Source organism: Ammospiza nelsoni, chromosome 20 (assembly GCF_027579445.1).
Source record: "Ammospiza nelsoni isolate bAmmNel1 chromosome 20, bAmmNel1.pri, whole genome shotgun sequence".
Taxonomy (NCBI): domain Eukaryota; kingdom Metazoa; phylum Chordata; class Aves; order Passeriformes; family Passerellidae; genus Ammospiza; species Ammospiza nelsoni.
Genome location: NC_080652.1, coordinates 836,636 through 858,038, shown reverse-complemented (window position 1 = coordinate 858,038; position 21,403 = coordinate 836,636). Strand labels below are relative to the sequence as shown.

The 21,403-nt window shown below is 55.9% G+C and overlaps 3 protein-coding genes across 7 annotated transcripts; all 3 read left to right on the top strand.

The window, feature by feature from the left end:
* The first annotated feature begins 635 nt into the window (after window positions 1-635).
* PTGDS (prostaglandin D2 synthase) lies at window positions 636-3,248 on the top strand. Of its 2 annotated transcripts, XM_059486480.1 has the most exons (7): window positions 637-869; window positions 1,804-1,943; window positions 2,026-2,102; window positions 2,220-2,333; window positions 2,540-2,641; window positions 2,819-2,844; window positions 3,082-3,248. In XM_059486480.1, exons 1-6 carry the CDS (start codon window positions 771-773, stop codon window positions 2,842-2,844), a joined length of 558 nt encoding a protein of 185 aa, XP_059342463.1. In that variant the 5' UTR covers window positions 637-770; the 3' UTR covers window positions 3,082-3,248. The 2 variants fall into 2 exon arrangements, with proteins under 2 accessions (XP_059342462.1, XP_059342463.1); XM_059486479.1 differs by having other exon boundaries at window positions 636-869; window positions 2,026-2,333.
* Window positions 3,249-3,997: 749 nt separating this feature from the next.
* Window positions 3,998-6,609, top strand: LOC132082339 (lipocalin-15-like). Of its 3 annotated transcripts, XM_059486582.1 has the most exons (7): window positions 4,059-4,177; window positions 4,791-4,930; window positions 5,122-5,186; window positions 5,476-5,589; window positions 6,061-6,162; window positions 6,277-6,298; window positions 6,454-6,609. In XM_059486582.1, exons 1-7 carry the CDS (start codon window positions 4,082-4,084, stop codon window positions 6,455-6,457), a joined length of 543 nt encoding a protein of 180 aa, XP_059342565.1. In that variant the 5' UTR covers window positions 4,059-4,081; the 3' UTR covers window positions 6,458-6,609. The 3 variants fall into 3 exon arrangements, with proteins under 3 accessions (XP_059342564.1, XP_059342566.1, XP_059342565.1); XM_059486583.1 differs by lacking the exon at window positions 6,277-6,298 and having other exon boundaries at window positions 4,057-4,177; window positions 6,061-6,184; XM_059486581.1 differs by lacking the exons at window positions 6,061-6,162; window positions 6,277-6,298; window positions 6,454-6,609 and having other exon boundaries at window positions 3,998-4,177; window positions 5,476-5,729.
* A 1,102-nt stretch (window positions 6,610-7,711) lies between these two features.
* On the top strand, window positions 7,712-11,260 carry LCNL1 (lipocalin like 1). Of its 2 annotated transcripts, none has more exons than XM_059486356.1 (7): window positions 7,712-7,925; window positions 8,236-8,375; window positions 8,866-8,936; window positions 9,520-9,630; window positions 10,146-10,247; window positions 10,478-10,503; window positions 11,093-11,260. In XM_059486356.1, exons 1-6 carry the CDS (start codon window positions 7,830-7,832, stop codon window positions 10,501-10,503), a joined length of 546 nt encoding a protein of 181 aa, XP_059342339.1. In that variant the 5' UTR covers window positions 7,712-7,829; the 3' UTR covers window positions 11,093-11,260. The 2 variants fall into 2 exon arrangements, with proteins under 2 accessions (XP_059342339.1, XP_059342340.1); XM_059486357.1 differs by having other exon boundaries at window positions 10,947-11,260.
* Window positions 11,261-21,403: the final 10,143 nt, after the last annotated feature.

Below are 21,403 nucleotides of genomic sequence, written 5' to 3'. Positions count from 1 at the left end.
TGGCGCCCAGCGTACATCCGCTGCTCTCACCCTGCAGGGGCGTCCCCAGATTGAGGGGGGCACCTTAGTACCCACTGGTGACCCCAAACCAAGGGGCAAGGGCATCTCCAGCCCCTCTTGTGTAAGGGTGCAGGGTGGTGGAGCGAGTGGGGTGTCAGGTTCTCGGGTGCATCTGGCTGCATGCTGGTCCCCGGGGAGTGAACATGGGGCTCCCCGGCTCACCAGTGGGACGCACCCCAAGCTAAGGCCAGCAGAGATACTTCCTTGGGTGATGCAGGTACTTGAGTCAAGGCAAAGCGAGGTGTCTTGTAAGAGCACATGCAGGTGTCGAGTCTCATGGGTTGGGTTGGGACCTGGCAGACACTGGACATTTCCTCCATCTCACTGAAGCCCCACTCTGGGTCCGAGTGAGGCCTCCCCGTGTGGATGGGGCCGCGCTGGCCCCTCTCCGTGGCTGCTCCCCACGCTGGCCTGGCAGCACTGGGGGCAGGGCAGCCCCTGTGCTGGCCGCTGGCTGTTTTCACTGCAGAGCAGTTTGGCACCCTGGAGCAAATATGTCATATCAACAGGAGGGAAGCATTCACAGGATCCCCTGCTTGCCCTTTGGCTTCAGCGCTCTTTGCTGCTCCAGCTTGCATAACGGCACAGGGGGAGGCAGGGCTGGCTCCCGGGGGCCCCGCAACGCCTGGCCATAAATAGGGGCTCGCCAGACTCTCCAGCACTGCAGCGCTCTGCCTCCGGCTCTCAGCTCAGCTCGGCTCGGCCCTGCCATGCAGACCATGCTGCTCAGCATCCTGGGGCTGGCCCTGCTCGGGACACTGCACGCCCAGGACAGCATTCCTGTCCAGGCTGACTTCCAGCAGGACAAGGTGACCCAGGCCAACCGGCATCACCTCCGTGGAGGTTTGGGCTGTTTTGGGGGATCCTTGCCCTGAAAATGTGGGGAGGGGGTGGTGCAGGTGGATGGGGGCCAGGCTCGCACTGGTGCACTTGCAGCCTCCCATCCTGGGGACCTCCCAGCGCCTGGGTTTGGTGGCTCTGGAAGGGATCCAGCATCGAGGCTGTGGGGCAGGACCCTGGGTTGGGCATGGGGCCGAGCTGCTGCTGTGCTGCGGAGTGGGGGTGGATGCACAGGGAGAGAGAGAAATGCAATCTCAGTCTGACAGCACAGAGATGGGCCATGGGAACCCCTCCCTCCCCAGTAAAAACCCCAGCCCAGGGCCACAAAAAAACAAGGGCTGCTGTGCTGGGATATCCCCTACATCCCTTCTCCCCTGGAAAGGTCCTGGAGGGCATAATCACCCCAGACAGGTGATGAGGATGGCAGGAGGCACTTCCTGCAAGGACAGGGGTTTGGGATGTGCTGCAAGGGTGATCCCAGCACAGCTGCTCTCCAAGGTGGGCAGTTTCCCTCAGGGGCATCACACTGGTGGCTCCATACACCAGAATGGAATGAGCCATGCTGGACCCAGCGTCCTGACCCATCCTCACACCCCCAGATGGATGGAAATGGTATCTCAGAGCCAGGCAGTCCTGTCACATTCCCTGGGCTTGGGGTGAAGAGGAAGGAAACATCCAAGGGCAGTGAAGGACATGTCATGAAACAGGGATTTCCTTGTTCGTGAGTTTTGTGGTTGCCAAGAGCTGTAGCAGCTCCCTGTGAAATGACGACCTTGGGATGCTGTCCTGCTGTAGGGAATGGGCTGCCAGAAGAGAGGGACATGGCCCAGGCTGGGGCTGGTGGGGGCTGGGGGGTGAGACGGGGTCTGTGCCCAGCTGGGGCTGAGTGGAGGTTGTGTGCAGCTCACGGGGAGATGGTACAGCATCGGCCTGGCCTCCAACTCTAACTGGTTCAAAGAGAAGAGGCACCTGATGAAGATGTGCACAACCATCATCTCCACCACAGCAGAGGGGAATCTGGAAGTTACCTCCACCTACCCAAAGTATGGGGCATGGGGAGCGGGTGAGTGGGGAGGGGCTGCTGGGGGTGGCCACTGGTGCATCCCCTGCTGCTCTGCTTCCCAGGGGTGACCAGTGCGTGACGAGGAACAGTCTTTACACCAAGACAGAGCAGCCGGGGCGCTTCAGCTACACCAGCCCACGTGAGTGCTCAGCTTCCGTGGGGCAGCCCCGGACATGCTCCCTGCCCTGCTGTCCCTGCTTCTGCCTTGTGGCTGATTTGGAGCTCAGGGCTGAGCTGTGCCCCGTGTTCCCCACAGGCTGGGGCAGCAAGCACAACATCCATGTGGTGGAGACCAACTATGATGAGTACGCCTTGGTGGCCACCCAGATCTCCAAGAGCACTGGTCCCTCCACCATGGTGCTGCTCTACAGTATGTCTGCCCCAGGACCCCCATGCTGTCCGTGCCCCCCGGATGTCTGTCTTTCCCATGAGAGAAGGGCAGGGTTAGGGTCATTTCCCAAGCTGGGGTGACCTTAGGGGGATGATGGCTGGGTCAGGACCCCCTTGCAGGGCTGCCTGTGCCCCTGTGCTGGGGGGTATGGGGGGACTTGCCTCTCACCCTGCTCTTGGCTGCAGGCCGGACAAAGGGGCTGAGTCCCGAACGCCTGGAGATGTTCACCCAGTTCTCCAGGGAGCAGGGCCTGACCGACGATGAGATCCTCATCCTGCCCCAGACGGGTGAGCCTGGGAGCGCAGGGATGGTGGCGGGGAGTAGGGGGTGAGATACCACAGGGGGAGAGAAGGAGGAGACCCTGCTGGCTTGTCCCTGCCTCTCCATGGGGCCAGCCATGGGGTGCCCCCATTCAGGATCCCTCAGGGGGGCTGAGCTGATCTCCCTGTTTCTTCCTCCTGCAGACAAATGCATGGCAGATGCTGCTTAGGTGAGTCCTGCCTTCACTGGGGCTCAGACCAGCCCTGTGGGATGATGTGGGGATGCTTAAAGCCACATCACCCCACAGAGCCCCCAGCCCCTCCACAACCCCTCCCTGGGTTGCTGCTCTCCTCACATCGACTGGGGATCCCCCACCCAGCCCTGTGGGGCGTCTACCCCCTTAGTGTGAGGCTGGCCAGGCCCATGTCACCCCTGTGTGTTACCTGGTGTCCCTCATCTTTTCCAGGCAGAGCCACCAGCTGCTGCCAGCCCGAGCCCCAACAGCAACGCAAGCTGGTGACCACCCTGCCCCATGTGACCCCCAGTGGCCCCCCAGAACCACAGCAGCCTTCGCTCCCTGTCTTCACAATCCACACCTGTATCCCTGTCTCCATTAAAGCCCATAAAAAAACAGCCCTTGCCTGCTGGATTGTTGTGGGGCAGGCCCAAAGAAGGCAATGGGCAGGGGAGAGCATGGCCAACAGGGTTGGGACTGGGCTTAGTGGTCAGGGCTGACCCCAGCTCCTGGCTATGGAGCTGCTGGGGTGAGACCCCAGGTGCACTCACAGCCCTGCCCCATGGTGCTGCCTGGCCACTGAACCTGGCCTGTCCCAGAAAAGGGTCCCTGAGTCTAGGACCCCTGGGCATCTGCTCCCCCTCTGCTCCTTGGGCACCCTGGGCTCCCCTGACCTCCCTGCCTTGGGGAAGGATGGACATGAAGAAGAAGGATGTCTGTGAGCTCTGGGTGTGGCTTGATCCTGAGCATTTCCTGGGCTCCATCCCATGAACCCGGACCCTCTCCAGCAGTGGGGTCTGAGCCTGCTGCTACCAGCCTAAGAACCCTTCTGAGGGCGCTGGGCTGTGGCTCAGCCTGGGGTAGAACACCAACATAACCATTCTCTGGCACTGAGGACCCTGAGGCAGGATCCGTCCCACCACTGACGGACCCTGGAACCAATGGGAACAGCCAGGAGGGGGCCCCTGGGGTGCATGTCACATTCCTCCCCGTACAGAGCAGAAACGGGGCAGCACTGGGTCCTGGCGTGCTCTGGGCTGGGTCTCACACAAGGCTGCATTCATCTGGAACTGGGGGGGACAGGGCCAGCACTGTCACCTAAGCCAGGCACAGGTTACCCCGGTTCTTGTGTAACCTGTTGCATAAAGCTGGCGTGGGCAGGAGCGCTGCCAGCAGCGGGGGCTATAAAGTGGGTGCAGCCTCTCCTGCCCACATCCACTCCAGGGTGAGGATGGCAGCAGCACTGTCCAGCCTGGCTCTAGCCCTGCTCTGCCTGCTGCAGGCAGGAGCCCAGGTGCCCGTGCAGCCGGACCTGGACACCGAGAAGGTAAGCACAGCACGGTGCTGCCCAGAACATCCTGCCTGGACTGGAGGGGCTGGCTGGGGTAGGGGCTCTGTGCTGCACCCCCGGGCACCTGCCAGCCCCATCCCTGAGCCAGCTCCAGGGCAGCTCCCAGGAGAGCCTGTGCAAAACCAGGTCAGTCCTGGAACTGTGTCCAGCACCAACAACAGCCCTACCGCACGGACACCAGCACGTGGGGCCATGATGTCTGCAAGCATGTGGCGCTTTCCCAGGGAACATGGACCAGGTGCTGCACCTGTACTCTTAGCATAGGGCAGGACAGGGTGTTCTGCGTGCAGGAAGGTGGCAGTTCCCCATGTTTGCCTGGCTGCTCCCCACAGAGGGTGGCAGGTCTGCCACCACCAGCTGGCAGGTTTCTATAGTGGGCTGTCATGTTGCCCATGGTGGAGGGCAGATCCCCACAGATGGTGACTGGTCCCTGAAGAGGGTGACAGGTCCCCACAGAGAGTGGCAGGTCCGCTGTAGCCCCTGGCAAATTTCTGCCGTGGGCTTCCAAGTCCCCCTAATGGAGGAGTGCAGGTCCCCCTGGCAGGTCCCCACAACTTTTCCAAATTCCACCGGTGATGTCCTGCTGCAGTTTGCAGGGGATTGGCATGTCACAGCCATTGCTTCCAACTGCTCCGTCTTCCTGAAGATGAAGGATGGGATGAAGTCATCCATGGCCATCGTCAGCTTCACACCAGAAGGGGACCTGGCCATGAAGTTGGTCTTACCCCTGTAAGTGTCCATCCTGCTCACTGTGTTCTCCTGTGGGCAGGAACTCCCTTCTCCCCCCACAGCAACTCCCCCACTGCTCTGGGTTGCCCAGTTCTGCCTCAGTGCATCCCCCTGGGCAGGCTGGGCCCATCTCACCCTGCTGCCTTCCCATGGGTCTGGTCACATTTGTCTTTTTCATGTTCCTTTTCCAGGATGGACAAATGCCAAGAGTTTGAGCTGCTCTTCCAGCAGAGTGGGCAGGCGGGGCGCTACATGGGTATGTGTGGAGAGGGGCTTTGGAGCCATGGGTACCCCGAAACAGAGGGCATCCCCAGCCCCCATGCCTCGGCAGTAGTGGGAGGTGGGCTTGGCCCCTCTGCCTTCATGGCGTAGCAAGAGGTTGTGGGTGGGTGGGCACCTGGCTCCTCCACACTGAGCAGGGGTTCCTTCCTCATATGGCCTTCAGGCAAATTTGAGGTTTGAGCACTGAGCTGTGGGCCTCAGCAGGGCCCAGGAGGGCTCAGACTGTACCATGTTACCCAGACTGTCACCTCTGGGGTCCTTAGGAGCACAAGAGAAGAGGAATCTGTGTGTGATGGAGACAGACTACAGCCACTACGCTGTCCTGCACGAGGTCCAGCACAGCGAGGCAGAGCCCAGCACGGCGCTGCAGCTCCTCAGTATGTTGGGAGTGGGGACCTGGCTCCTGGAAAGGGATGAGGGCACCAGCAGCAGGCAGGGACTGGGCTCCCCACCACTACCCAGGGCCACCACCAGCAGCACCCCATGTCCATCACCTAGGGAATTAATTTTGGGGTGAATGAAACCTTGCACTAAAGTAATCCCCAGCTGGTTGCGGGTTGAACCCCTGCAGTGTGCAAGCCCAGCTGCAGCATCCCAAGCCTGCCAGTCACCCCAAACCACCCCAAACAAATGGGTCGCTGATCCCAAGCGGCTTGTGACCCTTTGCTGCCAGCCCAGGGCAGCTGTGAGTCCACCCTGCGTGTTCATGGCTTCACCTTGGCCCTTCCCTGGGGTTCAGCTGCTGCCCCGCAGTACCTGGAGCCCCAGTGTGGGGCTGGCTGCTGGGATTCCTTGCTGGGATTCCTTGCTGGGATTCACCAGCCCCCACTCTGGGTCTGTGGCTGCAGCAAGGGAGCAGGACGTGAGCCCCCAGCTCCTGCAGAAGTTCATGGAGCTCATCCCCACCATGGGCCTGACTCAGGACATGCTGGCCATCCTGCCCAAGTCAGGTGAGTGGCCCAAGGGCACAGGGTGGCAGCTGCGGCCCCTCTGCGTGCAGACTGTGCAGGGGCTCGGGGTGCTGCCAGCTGCACACTCACCCCCCTCTCTTTGCTTTCCAACAGATCAATGCACCAGGGACATGAGGTGAGTGTGGCCAGGGAAAGCTGTGACTCCCTTTCAGCATGGCCTGGGCTGAGCAGGGACTTGCAGGCCCTGGGGGATCCCCCACTTGCCTCGGGGCTCTGTCACCTTGGCTTTGCCCTGCTCTGACCATTCATCTGCCTGTCCTCCCTCTGCAGCTGAAGGGCCACGTGTCCTCCAGACCTGGCGGACTATGGGCTCTGCGCCCCACTCCGTGGTGCTCCTTCCCATCCTTCAGGCTCTGGCAGACCCCCTGCTCCATACCAGGATCACCATCAACCTCCTAAATAAATAGATGCAGCAGCTGCCCCAGAGCTCGGTGCTTTGTTGGCGGGAGCAAGGTGGTGCCAGGGTCCCCAGGCACCCTGAGCCCAACAGTTCTGGAGCTGACCCTTCCTGTCAGGCCCCCACAGGTTTTAAGGGGCTCCCTGGATGTGATGTTTGCTGTGCCCAGCATGGGGATGATGGGGAGCAGAGGATGGGGAAAGTGCAGGGGAGCAGCTGCCAGGGGAGGGAAGAATGGAGCCAGGGTGGACAGGGGCTGGCACAGCCTAGCTGGGAGGTCAGTAGCTCTGGGCAGATAGGGTGAAGCAGTCAGGCTGCCCAGTGCTGCCTGCAGGGACACCCCCAGAAACCCCATTCCCTGCTCAGTCCTCTCCCAGGCCACCCAGCTGGGAATGGGGTGGCACCAGGGCTGCCTGTGGCCGGACTGGGACCCACATGCCTGCCACCCGCCTTGGTCCCCCATCTCACCAAAGCAAGGCCGTGCTGCCATGAGCCCCAAGGGCAGTTTTTATCTGCCTCCACCTCCTGCACAGTGAAGGCAGTCTCTGGTCCCCCCTCTGCCTCCCTGCCTTGCAGTCCCTCGGTGCCCAGGCAGATGTTGGGCTGTGACCCCAGAAGCCTGGCAGAGCCAGGCCACAGGGGACATCACACTCTGGGCAGGAGGGACACACAGCGACACGAACCCCCTGTTCTGCCCGCGCTGCTCAGGGTGCCGCCCGCTCGGCAGACCCTGCGGGCCCCAGCGAAGGTGGGAAGCCGGCGCAGGCACCGCGGGTCAGGCTGAGCCTGGAAGGGCTGGGTTTGGGCAGGATCCCGGCAGCTGCCTTGGGGCACGTTCCAGAAAAAGAACGGGTCACCGAGGGCCTTGGTGAGCTGGGCAACGGGGCTGCCCCGGGGCCGGTGCCGGGAAGAACCTCCTGCTCCTCCTGGCAGCCCGTTGGAAAACAACCGTTCGCTTTGTTCTTTCACAAGCAACTAAAAAAACGGGGGAAATCCCAAATTTCAGCAGTGGCGCAACGGTTCCTGTAACTCCGTTTTGGGGCTGGCAGGCACAAGCCCCTCTCTGCCGCAGGGCTTTGCTGACCCTTGGCTGCCCTGCGGATCGGATCCACCCCTTGCCCAAGCCAAGCCGAGAGCGTTCCCTGGGGCCCGGCACGGCTCCAGCGGGGGCGGCAGCGCGGAGCTATAAATGCGACAGCGGCGGCACCGCTCCCCATCCCACGGCTGAGAGCACAGGAGCTGAGGCGAGATGAGGACCCTGGGGCTGAGCCTGGGCATGGTCCTGCTGTGCTTGTGGCGGGTGCAGGCTGGGGACCCGGGAACGGCGGAGCCGGACGAGAGCAAGGTGACCCTCAGCATCTCGGGAAGGGAAGGGGAAGGGGAAGGGGAAGGGCTTGTTCTCCAGTTACCAGCAGAGCAGGGAGGACTGTAAAGGTGTTTTGGTACTGGGGACAGCTGGGGTCACTACAGCCACCATTTGCTTTGCTGACACACAAGGTGAGGACAGCCACCCAGCTCCTGCATAGGTGTCCCTAAGGGAATTTTGTTGCCTGGATGGGATGTAGATGTTCCATGGACTGAGGTTGTCCTGGCTTGGTCCCTGAGGAGACTTTCTAGACTGCTCCTCTGGACTCACAGCCTGCTCTCACTGCCAGATTGCAGGGACATGGTACATCACTGCTATGGCCTCTGACTCGGAGAGCTACCTCCAAAAAAAGGACCAGCTGAAGATGGCAATGGCCAGCATTGAGGTCCTGGGGGATGGTGACCTGAAGGTCTCCTTTGCAATTCCCACGTAAGCCCCACATGCTTTTCTCCACAGGCTTCACTACCAAACCCCTCCCTGGACCTTCACTGGCGGGTCTCCACTTCAGTGCACTCACCAAAGATCTGGGCAGGGGTTCTGACAGGAACACCAGGGGCTTGGGACAGCTGTGGGCAACCCATCTTTAGGGCAGGCTCAGGACAGCACTGGCCAGGACCAGTGCCACCACAGAGGGTGGGACAGGACCCTACAATTACAACTTTCCCAGCAGACCCAGCCTCATCCCAGAAGCTCAGAGCATGAGTGAGGGCATCGATAATGCCCAGGTGCCAGCACTGTCCCCTGCCACCCCAGGTACCCATTGTTCTAAGGGTGGTATCTGTCCCCTCCTGCCCTGGCCACACCATCACATCTCTGAACAGCAAGTCTCACATCTGGGATAGCAGCCCTTGAACAGGGGAGGGGAGAAGGGAGAGGGAGTCCCTTCCCCTCAGCTGAAGCATCCTTCACTGTTCTGCAGCCCTGGGAGATGTATGAAGTTTGAATCGATCTACAAGCCAACAGGCAGCCCGGGTGAATACTACAGCTCTGGTGAGTGGGGGTGCCTGGCTCCTGGGACAGGACAGGGGCATGTCCCACCATCCCTGTCTGAAGCAGCTGGCTGCTCCTGGGGACATGGCCCTCAGGACTGCCTGCCCCTCCGGCATGCTGGCTGAGACATCCCTCTGTGTTCAGGTGCCAGCTGCACCCCAGGGCTGGTGGCCCAGCAGCGTGGCAGACCCCCCAGTCCCTCCCTCTGCGATAAACACATTGAGACCAAGTTTAAACCCTAGGGAAAAGCAGGTTCCTTCTGCAAAGGGGCTGTGAGTGGATGTTCCCAGGGGATGGAGCAAGGGTGGTTTTGCATCATTCCCAGCCCAGGAGCAGTCTGACACTGGCCAATAGCCTGCACTGACCATCCACAGCCCTTTCTGCCCTCGCTTCCCCATCCTTCTTCTCTGCTGTGGTCTGTGGGCTCCCCAGGCTTCCTGAGGAGCCTTAGCAAGAGGGGAAACCAGGATGAGGGGATATCAAGGAAATTCAGGCTTGGTGGGCTTCGTGCTCTTTACAGCCCCTTTGCAGAGTGGGGGTTTCCAGGAGGAGGTAATTAATTTTTCTCCACATCCCTTTGCAGACAGAGGCAATAAGACGGTGCGGCTGGTGGATACCGACGGCAGCTCCTACATGGTTGTCTTTGCCACCAGAGAGAAAGAGGGGAAGACCTTGCACATGCTGAGACTTTACAGTGCGTAGCCAGCAGTGCTGAGCTGCTCCAAGGGTCCTGCAAGGCCAGGAGCCAGGGGATGTTCTCTCTCCACTCCTGCCCCGGGTGAGGTGCAGGAGTGGGGCAGGGACTGCGTGTGTTCCCTGTGTGCCAGGGAAGGGAAGGAGCAGGGCTTTGGCATGGCAGGGGGGCTGGGCTCAGGCTCCCAGCACTGTGCTGCCAGTCCATGGCATTGGGTTTCTTGGAGGAGAAGGGTGGAGGGTGGGGGTCCTGCTGCACAGGCAGAACAGAATCAGTGGGGACAGGAACCAAGAGAGGAGTCACTGCACTGGTGTCAGGACCTCTGGCTCATCTTGTATCCTGGGTGGGGTGTCTCATGTGCCTGGCCACCACTGCTCTCCAGGACCTTCACCAGTGCCTCCAGCCTTCTCCCAGGGACTGCCATCCATCCCACCCTCAGGTGGACACACTCACCAGCTTCCCAGGAGATGCAGGGTCAGGCACAGCCTGGAGCTAACTCATGTCTTTGTCTTTAGGCAAAACCCAGTGGGTGAGACCCAAAATCAAGTTGCTGTTCAAGAGACTTGCCAAGCTGAATGGCTTCACCGACGAGACAATCTGGATTTTGCCCAGGCAGGGTGAGCACTGCCCATGCAGGGACATGCAGGCAGGGACCAGCTCAGCCCATCAGTGCCACCACTTCATGGTCTGAGCTGGCAGGAGGGAGTGCTGGCAGCCAGCAGTGCTCTGGCTGGGCACAATGAGCAAGAAGAAACCAACAAGTGTCTTCTGAGCAGTCTATTTTGGGTGCTCAATGGGATTATTCAGACCACAGCGCCAGACTTAGGCTTTCTCTTTGTTTCCACAGAGGAATGCAGACTTGGTGAACCGTAGGTGAGTTGCCACAGTGCAAATTGGTGTTTGCAATGTTCTCTCCCGGAAATTTACCTTCTTGGTGCCCCCAAGGCAAGGGCCACCAAGAACTCTTTGAATTCCTCTGGTTTGAGCTGGTGCTGGAGCTTGCACACAGGTAGGACCATTCCTTTGGATACTTCTCTGCAGCAGGGGCCCCCAGGTAGCAGTGCCCAGGCACTCCCAAGGAGCAGTGTCCAGAGACCCCCAGTGGGATGTGCCAGGCACTGAACATGGGCACGTGAGCTGAAACCACCGGAGAAATGTCTGTCCAGCCCTTTGAGCAGTGAGGGCCAGGACAGCAGCTCCTGCCCAAGGGACCTTGGGCTTGTGGACTGGCAAATCTGGCCAGAGTGGGTTGGTGTCTCACCATGCAAACCATATTTGCTGTTGCCCCCCTAGCCTGTGTTTTTCTCACCATACAGCTGTAGGAGTTACTAGAAATCCATTGCTGGAGGTGCCTCACCCTACAAATCTGGGGAGAACTGGAGAAGAATGCACTGATCCTAATGGAGAGTCCCACAGGTCTCCTTGCCTCACCCAGACACCACCTCTCCCACCTGTTTTCCAGAGAGTGCAGACTGGCTTGTGGATGCTCCTGCCAAGACCCATGCTCTGAAGCTCCAGGCTCCTGCTCCACCATCCTTCTTCTAAGCTCTGTTGTCAGGACTCTGACACAGTCCCTGCTCCTCCAGCACACAGTCCCTGCTTTTTGCCAAATAAACAGAAACTCTCGTCAGGTGTTGGTGTAGCTGTCTGGGGACAACCTGGGGTGCTGGGGCCTGTGGTCTCTCCTGTTGTCCCCCTGGGGTCTGTGGATGGTGAACAGCCAGGAGTGATCCCAGCTGAGCTTGCCCAAGTGAGGGCAGTTTCAGAGCCACAAGATTTTTCCCTCCTGGGTGCCTCCCAGAGGGGCAGGACCAGGCCAGGCAGAGATAAGGCAAAGGGTGCAGTGGGGCTGGGAATCCTGTGGGCAAGAGGGGCTGCATGGAAAAGGCCACTGAGAGGGTTTGGAGGGTTGCATCCACCCGCACCACCCACCACCTCTCCTCCTCTTGCCCTGCAGTGGCTGCAGCTCTCTGCCCCCTGGGAGCCCCAGGAGCTCATCCAGCAGCTCAGGTTGAGCCAAGGCAGGGCAAGATTCAGATTTGGGACCTCTCTGCCCCACTGCAAGCTGTTGTGGAACATGGCTGTCTGAATCCTCTGGAGCCAAACCTGGAGAGCTGCCTGTGGTTTCTGGGCAGCACACAGAGAAAAGCCCTGCTGGAGCTGGGCTGTGAGGACACACAAGCTGACAGTTCAGTGTTTGCTGGGTGTGAGTCCCATCCGTGCAGAGCAGGCGGTGGGTCCCCATGCAGCACTCCACAGTCCCTCAGCCCTTCCATCAAGCTTGCATCTGTCTCTGCAGTTCATCCAATACTCCTTTATCCCCCCACAAACCTGGCCAGATGTCATCATATATCTGATTAAAAGGGACTTTTCTTCCCTGAATGTTCCTAAGGGCTTCCTGGGTTTAGGCACCTACTCAGCAATGGTGGCATCCTGCAGCAAGAAGCTTCACTTGCCTCTGCTCTCCCTTTTGCTTGTCATGCTGATTCCATCTTCAGCTGCACAGCCAAGGGCCATGGAAACATACCAGGGCTGGTGGGGACCACGCTGGTGCAGTGAGGATCAGCCCAGACACAGGGGCCCAAAAACTGATGGAGACGGCAGAAGGGTGTTGGGGCAAAGGAAGTGTGGGGACAGCTTTTGGTGGCTGAGGAGCAGTTTGAGAGCAGCACCTGATGGCTGCTGGTGATGCAAGATCATCTCTATTCGTGCTCCTTATGCTGTTCCAGATCTTGAATCTTTGACAAGCCTCCTTGTCCTCCCAGCCTCCCCTCTCACCCTCTCTCTCCTTGCCCTGTTCAGGCCATGTCCCTGCTGGGGCTGCCTGGCCAGACCTGGACCTCCACCTCCCTGAAAAGGTGGGGGTACAACTGAGATTTTCATGGAGCCTTGTCCTATTCTCTGGTCTAATATCTCCTCATGCTGCCCCCTCTGGCACTCACTGCACGTGGATGAGATGTTTTACCAGATATATTTCAGTCAGCACAGTGACCCCTCTGGGTGACTTTCCTGCCTTTCTCTCAGCCACTCTTCACTGGGTGGGTGACCAAGCACTGGGACAGGCTGCCCAAGAGGGTCTGGAGTCATGTCTGGAGGAGCTCAAAACCGTCTGGACACAATCCTGAGTGACTGCTCTGGGGGGCTCTGCTTGAGAAAGGAGGTTGGACTGGATGACCTTCCAGTCAAAATCATTCTGTGATTTATCTTAGTGAGATCTTCTTCCCTAACCTATGCCAGCTTGTCCCCTGCGAGCTTTGATGGACTTGCCGGGTGACATGAGGATGTCCAACGTTTATATCTTGTTGACTCCTCCAGAGAGGTATATTTCTGAGGTGTGATTTTCCTGTGCAAAAGTTCCATTCAGGCTGCCCTGTGTCATAGTTTGCCAAGACATCAACGAAATCTGGCATTTATTGCAGCTATTGTGAGTATCTCCTACACTGTGAGGGGGCCTCTGCAGAGCCTGGCACATTCTTCTCATTGTCTGGTGAAAACTAGAAGGCACCAAAGGGATTGTAAGTGGCAGATGGGGTGCTGCAGTGATGTTCGAGTTGTTTTGCCTGGAAATGTCATCTCCTCCGTCTTATTACTCACTTGCCATTCTCCATTGGCAGGACAGAACTTCTGAAGTGTTTGCAGAGAAGATTGTCCATTCTGAGGATCCACCAAAGCTCCTCTTGGCCAAAGTGGATGCAGGATTTCTTCACTTTTCCATCCGCTTCTTTTCTTTGAATTTAAACAGCTACTTTCAAATATTTTCTAGTATAAATTCCTGCTGCCAGAGCCTTGAAGAAATTGCAGCTGTCATTTCTCAAAGCAGAGGAGCAAGGCGCCAGATGCTGGTGTCTTCGTTGTTTGTCTAACAGTGTTGCCTTCAGCTGTCTTCAATAAGTTAAAGAATGTTTATGCTATTTCTAATCAGATTCTTTAAATTGATGCAATCATGCTGGGTTCCATTTAGGCTTCCCAATGTTGTTTAGGGCTTGTATTTGCTAATATCAGCTTAAGCACTCAGAGGAAAGCTAAGCTGGTCTTTCCAGACAATCTCGGTGCCATATGTGATAGTTAATCCTCTTGACTTCTCATTTTTTCTTTTTTTAAAAATAAAATGTGACTGTATGGAATCATCTCAGGTTGTAAAAGTAGCACCAGCTAGCACAATGATGACACTTTAATTTCAGCCTCTGACCCAGGTCCCACTTGCTGCTTGGGACCTGTGGGCGCTAGGCAATCCCAAAACACCTGAGTGCAAGGGTGCCCAACCAACCTGCCTGGAGCAGTCTTGTGTTAGAGGCTCCTGGATGTTCCTGTGCATGTGACGGGTGCAGCACCAGTCACCAGCTGGTGGTGTAGTCACCGCAGCAGGAGTCACTCAGGCAACATGCAGACATCAGAACCAGGCTTGTCCTTCTGCCTTGGATGGTGCAGAGTGACACCACAGGGTTTTCCCCAAGTGCTGCTGGAGTCTGATGGGTGTGAGCCCAGAACAGCCTTTCCTCTCTCAACACACATCCAGGGGTCTGTTGGAATCACACGGTGCCCCAAACACTGAAGCTGCCACACTCCTGTTGCGACGGGAGGTGCAGGAGAGGAGCAGCAGCCCCTCTGGGATCCGTGCCCTGGGCTGTTCCCTGCCCCTCGTGCACAGCCAGCAGCCAGGGCTGTCCTCCTTGTCCTCCTTGTCTCTCTCCTGGCCTGGCAGCCAGAGGAGCCCTGGCCTGAGGAGCTCTCCATGCCAGCACAGGGTGTCTGGCTGTAGTGAGTGACCCTGGCTGGACCCCAGGCACCCACTAAAGCCTCTCCATCTGTCCCCTCTGCAGCTGGATGGGGAAGAGAAAATATGACAAAGGATTTATGAGTTGAGATAAGGATTGAGATAGTTCACTCATCGTCACAGGCAAAACAGGCTCTAATTAGAGATATTAATTTATTGCTAACAAAATCAGAACAGGATAATGAAAAATAAAATAAGACCTTAAAAACACCTTTCCCCCCACCCCTCCCTCTTTACCAGCTCTACCTTCTTCCCCACAGTGGTGCAGGGAGACAGGAATGGGACACTGCTCAGGGACAGAAGTCATTCTGCTGCTTCAGCATAGGGTCCCTCCCATGGGGGAGTAGTTTTCCATGAACTTCTGAAATGTGAGTCCAGTTCACAAGCAACAGTCCTAGCCAAACTGCTGCAATGTGAGTCACTTTTCCATGGGGTCAGTCCTTCAAGGAACAGGCTGCTCCAGTATAGGTCCCCCACAGGGTCACAGCAAACCTGCTCTAGTGTGGCCTCCTCTCTCCACAGGTCTGCAGGTCCCTGCCAGAATCCTGCTCCACCATGGGCTTGCCACAGGGTCACAGCCTCCTCTCAGGCATCTCCCTGCTCCAGCATAGGCTCCTCCAGGAGCTGCAGGTAGATCTCTGCACTCCTACGGCATCCTTGGGCTGCAGGGGCACCATGGTCTTCACCACAGGCTCAGGGGAATCTCAGCTCCAACACCTGGAGCAGCTCCTTCCCCTCCTTCTCTGCTGACCTTCGTGTCTGCAGAGCTTTCCTCTCACATATTCTCACCGCGCTCTTATCTGGCCACAATTACAACTTCACAAAAGCCTCTTTCTTTCCTTCTTAAATATGTAATCTCAGAGGCATTACCACTCCTAACTGGCCTAGCCTTGGCCAGTGACATGTCCATCCTTGGAGCCACCAGGGATTGGCTCTGCTGGACATGGTGGAAGCTTCTGGCAGCTTCTTGCAGAAGCCATTCCTAGAGCTCCCCCTGCCATCGCCTGGCCATGCCAACCCAATGCACTGTCTCAAAGCCCACAGCCTGACAGGTCACCTGCTAGCAGCACGGCAGGAGCCCTGTGCCTGCCACAAACACAGCCCTGCTCACCTTGCACACGTGTGCCTCATTGCCCCATGCCAGGGCCGTTCCTGGCAGCGTCCCTGGGATGTGGCTCCTCATGAACAGCAAGGCTGTGGAGCTGGCCTGTGCTTCCCTTGAGCCTGCCTCAAGCCCACTTGATTCATTAGATTTGATTGTAAATCAAATGCAACTTAATTAGCAGAAAGGCAAACAGTCCCTGCCAATGACTGGCTGATCATTCCCTAATGACTATCAGATCAGGACATGTAATTGCAAAGCTCTAGAGTTATCGAAGAGTGAAATGAAGATGCCACTTGCATCCCACTCACACAGCACCTCTGATGGCTTCTCCTGCCCTGGCTCACAGGCAGAGGAGTTTCACGGTGGCAGGACACACAATCTGCTGTGCTTCATACCTCTGCACTGTAAGTTCCACTTACTGGAACTTCCAGTAAGGCAAGTGGTGCCAGAGAACCCTCCTGAGGAGGCCCATGAGCCCACTGGGGAGAGGGCAATGCCAATGCCCTGGAAAGATGCACTATAGGCTCCAGACACTCCTCACAGGGCAAGGAAAGAGGCTTCCCACACAGCACTCTGCAGCACTACACCAGTTTATCCCAGTTCTGTCCTCCCCATCGGCCTTCCCCACCCCTTTTACCCTTACGTTCATGTTCTAGAGAGTTCTGCCTTCCCTGTTTTCCCATTGGTGTGTGTAACCCTGCCCATCCATCCTGGCATTCCCCATTGTTCCCTTCCCAGTATACCACCCCTGAGCCCTCAGACCATTGGATCCCTGATGCTCCTCCACCCCCTCTTTCCTGTGTTTATACCCTGGACCATCCTTTGTCTCTGGGTTCCTTTAGTGTTGCTGTATGATAGAGTGTGTGGGATCTCTATGCTTGGACCCTCCTGTGTCTTCACTACCACGCACCTGTGTCTGTCTGTCTGTCTCTGTCTCTGTCTGCGTGCTGGTGCTCTCGTGGCTCCTACGCACTGGCCTAAGATGCTCTTGGGGGAGGTTGTGTCCACCACCTCCAGAGACCACAACACCAGGCTGGTTTTCAGGTAGCCCAGATTGTGGTGCTCTCCTGGGGATACCAGCTCTTTGGTATGCCCTTGGTTATGGAGAGATCACAAGGGTACAGGGAGGGAGCTGGGGGTGGGTGGTCTCCCTAGGGGTCTTGTTATGGGTGTGTCTGTGTGATACCTTCCAGTGGACCAGCCATGTAGTTTTCCATGTCTGCTTCATCAAGTCAACTTGAAGGCTCTGTGAACACGGAATTGTAGCTAAAATAGGTTTATACTAGGTAAAGGGAAAAGTTTTCAGTGATGACAAATGGGTTGAGGATCCCAAACACCTCCTGTATTTGCCCCCTTAAGTGGGAACTTTGGGCCTCAAATCTCCTGGAAAGGCACCATGTAAGACCCCAGAGTTTTCCAAGTGCCACTGGCCATGGGATCTGGCAGTTGTGAGCCCAGAAGAGCCTTTCCCCTTTCAATATACACCCAGGAGTATATTGAAACCACACAGATGTCCAAACCCTCATGCATTAGATCTAAGGAGCTGATTCCTGGGTCAAAGTAATTTTTTGGCGCTGGGTTTCAGCTGCCAGCTCTTGCAGGCTTGCCGCTCCAGGGTGGCCCACAGCATGCTCGAGCAAAGGGCTCTCCTTTCTGATGCAGCCATCTCCCAGCTGGGATTTGCGTCTCCAGGCTGACCATGTTGCACCATATCTTCTCTAATGGACTTTCCACTCTTCAGGCACCCTGACAGCCCAGCTCAGCTTCCTCCTCAAGTGGGTTCCCTGTGCAACATCCAGAAAGGTCTCACCAACATAACACAGCATCAATATTTTCCCACACAGTCTGAAACCTTTTTGTCCTCATGGCCAGTTTGGCATCCTGTGCCATACTGGTGGCTCCAGATTCCCCTGACTCTCCAGTCAAGAATCCTGCAGGCAGGCAGACTGCTCTGCAGACGCAGAGCTCCTGTGCCCTCCAAGTTTTCTTTCTTTTCCCTGAAGCTTTGCAAATATCTGGGGTCAGATTCCTCTTCTCCCTCATCACAAAAACACTTTGCACCCTCACTGCTGGAGACACAACGTTCATTCTTCCTGAGTCCAGGTGCAGCCACATTTCCCTCCCTCAGCAAATCTCTGAAGACTCTCCTTCCTCCCTAATGCTTCTGTCCTAGTGCCTTCATGTTGTCACTGGCCATAAGTTGTCATTGTCCTCTTGGAACATTGGGAGCAGGAGATATCTGACCTGCAGGGTGCTGTACTGAGGACACAGCAGGACTGTCTGTCCCCATCTACATGGCTGAAAGGCAAATACTTACCCCATATAACTCTGCAAGCGATTCTCACAGGCTCCCTGCACTCCTTCATCTTCCAGCACGGACTCTTTTCTTTCCTTGCAGACTTTCCTTCCTCCTACTACTGCAGTTGTTCTTGTTTAACAGTGTTTGGGACCATCAGGAGAGCCCTGTCTATGTCCACAATACAGTCCTGCTATGTTCTCAGATGTTAGAGATGTCACTTGTAGGAGTGACGGGGGTCACGCACGGTTGAGACGGACAGAGATGAGAGATCTCTGCAGCCAGGTCAGGAACTTGGGATTTATTGCAAAGGGCCTGGGTGCAGGGCCCTCCTGGGAGCTGCCAAACACAGCTCAGAGCAGGACTGAGAGAAGAGAGGGGGAGAGAGGATGAGAAGTAAGAACGTAAAAGCATAAGAGGGTAAATGGAAAGTAAGTAGGTGAGCGAGTGAGAAAGTAAGAAGAAGTGAGTAAGAAAGGGAAGAAGAAGAAGAAGAAGAAGAAGAAGAAGAAGAAGAAGAAGAAGAAGAAGAAGTGAGCAAAGTTCCCGTTACAATATAATAAATCTTCTGTGTTGAATATTCTGATTCTCACTAACCAATCTAGTACAAGGTACAAATCCTACAGCATTTCCATACAGCCTATAAGAATCACTACATTACCATACTGTGTTACATTTTAAACCCTAAGAACTCCTCTTTGGGCCCCTTCTGCCAAGCTGGCAGGGTCTGCTGTGACCCTTGGACCTGCCTGCTTGCAGAGGGTATTGTTTCATCAAGAGGGGATTACCTTCAGCTGGCCACACCATTGTTTTCCAGTTGTTCAGTAACTAAGGGATCTCAAAACTTGCTTTCATTTCAATCTTGCTTATAGTTTCTATATTCTCAAAATCTTTTGCCAGGAAATCACATTGATAAGGCTTTCCTGTTCCATCCTCCCCAACAGTCACTGAGGAAGCAGCTGAGTGACCTGAGACACTGAGCGACCCCCACCCTCCCAGCAGCAGGGACAGGTCTCTCAGTGACCCGGCACAGAGGAAGAGCCTGGGGATGCTGGTCAGGCAGTGCTGGTGGGGGCACAGCTGGCAGCCTCTCACTCCCCCTCACCAGCACATCCAGACCTCTTACTGCCTGGGAGGACCCACGGGCTGGGTCCCTAATTCACAGAATCCTCTCCCTGTGTGACTGAGAGCTGCCCACTGCTGGACAGTGCCAGCTCGAGAGAGCCCAGCTCTGCAGGCACAGCCCTTGATGGGTGAAGTGGGTCTCATCCCATCCATAAAGCCGGGCATCAGTGTGGAGCACTGCACAGCTCCTCATCCTCTCAGAGGGGTGGCAGAAGGATGGCATGTAGCATCCTCTGCGATAGACTAGGGGGGATTCTTTAACACTGCTAATTCTTTGGCCACAGGAGGTCTCGCAATAAACAATTCTGGGAACTCTTTCCATAAGAAATAAATACTGCCCAGATGGACAAACTGTGCCGGCTGTGCGCACATTGCTTTGGCACGCCGATGCCCTTGGTTAAGCCTTTTTTCTTTAATCATTTATCTACATGAGGACTTTGTCAGGCTCCCTGGGAAGAGCTTTTATTCCCAAGCAGAGCCCTTTCTGAGGTGAGACAGTGCAAAGCATAGCAGTAATACTCAGCTGTTTGCACTTCTGGTAAGTGCTGGATAATCTTGTTGGGGCTCGACTTGCAGACACTGCAGAGCCGGATGTCTTTCCCTTAATGCAATAAAATATGTATAAGTAGGAAACCCATTGTCAGTGGACTGATATTCATAGTTTCTGGAGTCGAAAGTTAATCCTGGGAACACGAAGCTGCTTCTACATGTGAAATGTCAATGAAGCAGGAGTGCAAGTGGGAGAGCAGATGGATCTGGTTCATGATGTGCCTTCAGGAAGGGTTCAGGGACTCTCAACACATGGAGCCAGGAGGGTACCTGGTGACTGTAAATAAAGGGGTGGAAATGGATGTTTTGCTCAGTGTGTGCAGGGAGATCCAGCCACAGATAAAGTGAAATCTGTCCTCCTGGGACCTCAGCCCAGTGGGGATCACTTTAGAAGCAAAACTCTGTAAGAATCCTACTGAGGAAAAATGATGGAAACTAGTGTTTTGTGATTGATGGAGCCAAGATCCATCAATCACAAAACAGTGGGAACCCAATGTGCTTTATCCCACTCATGTTAGGCTGCACTACATCCTCCCAGAAGACATGGACAAGGCGAGGCTAGGTGAGGAACCCAGATTTTAAGACACCAACAAAATCAGCAGCTCCTTTGGAAATAAAATAGGAATTTCCCATCCCTTTTTACCCATGATTCCCAGGGCAGGGGTGAGTCAGAGCAATCTGCAGCCCCTTTGCTCTCCTATTGCCAGGGAAACGTGAGAGTTCATTGGTCATTCCTGCCAAGTGTAGCAGCTTTAGTACAGGGTTGGGAATGCACGTCTGGAGCTGATGGGTAGAGGGCGACGATGGAGAATCCTCGTGGCAGGGAAGGGCTGGGGACCATGAGTGCCAGCTGTGTCTGTGCTTAGCCTTCATCAGCTCAAGACACTGATGGATGAGACCACACCACAGTGCAGACCGGTGGAGCTTGCTGAAAGGACCAGCAGTGTCACCAGGGATAAAATAATCATGAATTCCTGTTCTGAGAGTTCAAGGGAGACCCCTGCTTCCTCCAGAGAAGCCAGGGTGCATGCAACTCCAGGGGTACCCAGGGCAGCCCATCAGGGTGCAGGAGGAAAGTATATTTGGGCAAATATACTTTGGTGTTATATATTTAGTGCAAATATGTACAAATTAATAAACAAAATAAAATATTTTGAATGAGTGTTATTAAATCTTTATCTTATCCTTTTACAATGTCTATTCGTGTGTATGTTCTACAATCTACATGTATATAATTTATGAATAAAGGGAGACGCCCCTGCCAGAGGGCAGGAAGTGCCTGCAGTCAGGGTAGAGGCACAGGTGGTTTCCCAAGTTTTCATCCACCAGGGTCTTGCAGGCCCCCAGGGTGGTGCCCATGGCTTTAGGGGGTCTCTGTCTAGCTCTCCCAGGAGATCAGGTCCCACCTTGCTGCCAGCCCTGCTTATCCTTGATGGATCAGTGCTGGAGGATCCAACTCAGCCCCACTGTGGTCGGGGCTCCCATGGCCTCATCCATCTCCCCACCCACCACTTGCTCCCAGATGAAGAAATAGTGCCCCTGTCCCATGGCTCAGTGTGATGCTGGGGAGTGCTGAGGTCCCTTCCCTAAATTCCTCCTATGTCGAGCTACGACAGGTCTCTACAGAAGTGCTGTGTCCAGTAAATGGTTTTTATCTCAACTCATATTTTTGTACCTCCAGTTCTCAACTCCATTTCCATAGCAGGAAGAAGGCCATAGAAGTGGGAGGGGGAAGGGAGCAGGATCTGGTTTGGGAGAGTCTTGGGCAGGGGTCACTAAACTGAGGAGTGCCATTCCTAAACCATGACAGCAGCTTTTTCTTGCGGAAGTAAAATCTCAGACAGGGATTTTTTTTTTCACAATACCTTTCACAGGAGCAAAGGGTCAAGGAAATAAAGCAATAAAGAAAAATTAAGAGCTAACA

Excerpts from the sequence above, each read along its gene's own strand:
- PTGDS (XM_059486479.1), top strand. The coding sequence starts at position 771 with ATGCAGACCATGCTGCTCAGCATCCTGGGGCTGGCCCTGCTCGGGACA. Across the intron at positions 870-1,803 it reads CTGACTTCCAGCAGGACAAG|CTCACGGGGAGATGGTACAG; the intron begins GTGACCCAGGCC and ends GGTTGTGTGCAG. Across the intron at positions 2,642-2,818 it reads CCTCATCCTGCCCCAGACGG|ACAAATGCATGGCAGATGCT; the intron begins GTGAGCCTGGGA and ends TTCCTCCTGCAG.
- LOC132082339 (XM_059486581.1), top strand. The coding sequence starts at position 4,082 with ATGGCAGCAGCACTGTCCAGCCTGGCTCTAGCCCTGCTCTGCCTGCTG. Across the intron at positions 4,178-4,790 it reads CGGACCTGGACACCGAGAAG|TTTGCAGGGGATTGGCATGT; the intron begins GTAAGCACAGCA and ends GTCCTGCTGCAG. Across the intron at positions 4,931-5,121 it reads ATGAAGTTGGTCTTACCCCT|GATGGACAAATGCCAAGAGT; the intron begins GTAAGTGTCCAT and ends TTCCTTTTCCAG.
- LCNL1 (XM_059486356.1), top strand. The coding sequence starts at position 7,830 with ATGAGGACCCTGGGGCTGAGCCTGGGCATGGTCCTGCTGTGCTTGTGG. Across the intron at positions 8,937-9,519 it reads GGGTGAATACTACAGCTCTG|ACAGAGGCAATAAGACGGTG; the intron begins GTGAGTGGGGGT and ends ATCCCTTTGCAG. Across the intron at positions 10,248-10,477 it reads CTGGATTTTGCCCAGGCAGG|AGGAATGCAGACTTGGTGAA; the intron begins GTGAGCACTGCC and ends TTGTTTCCACAG.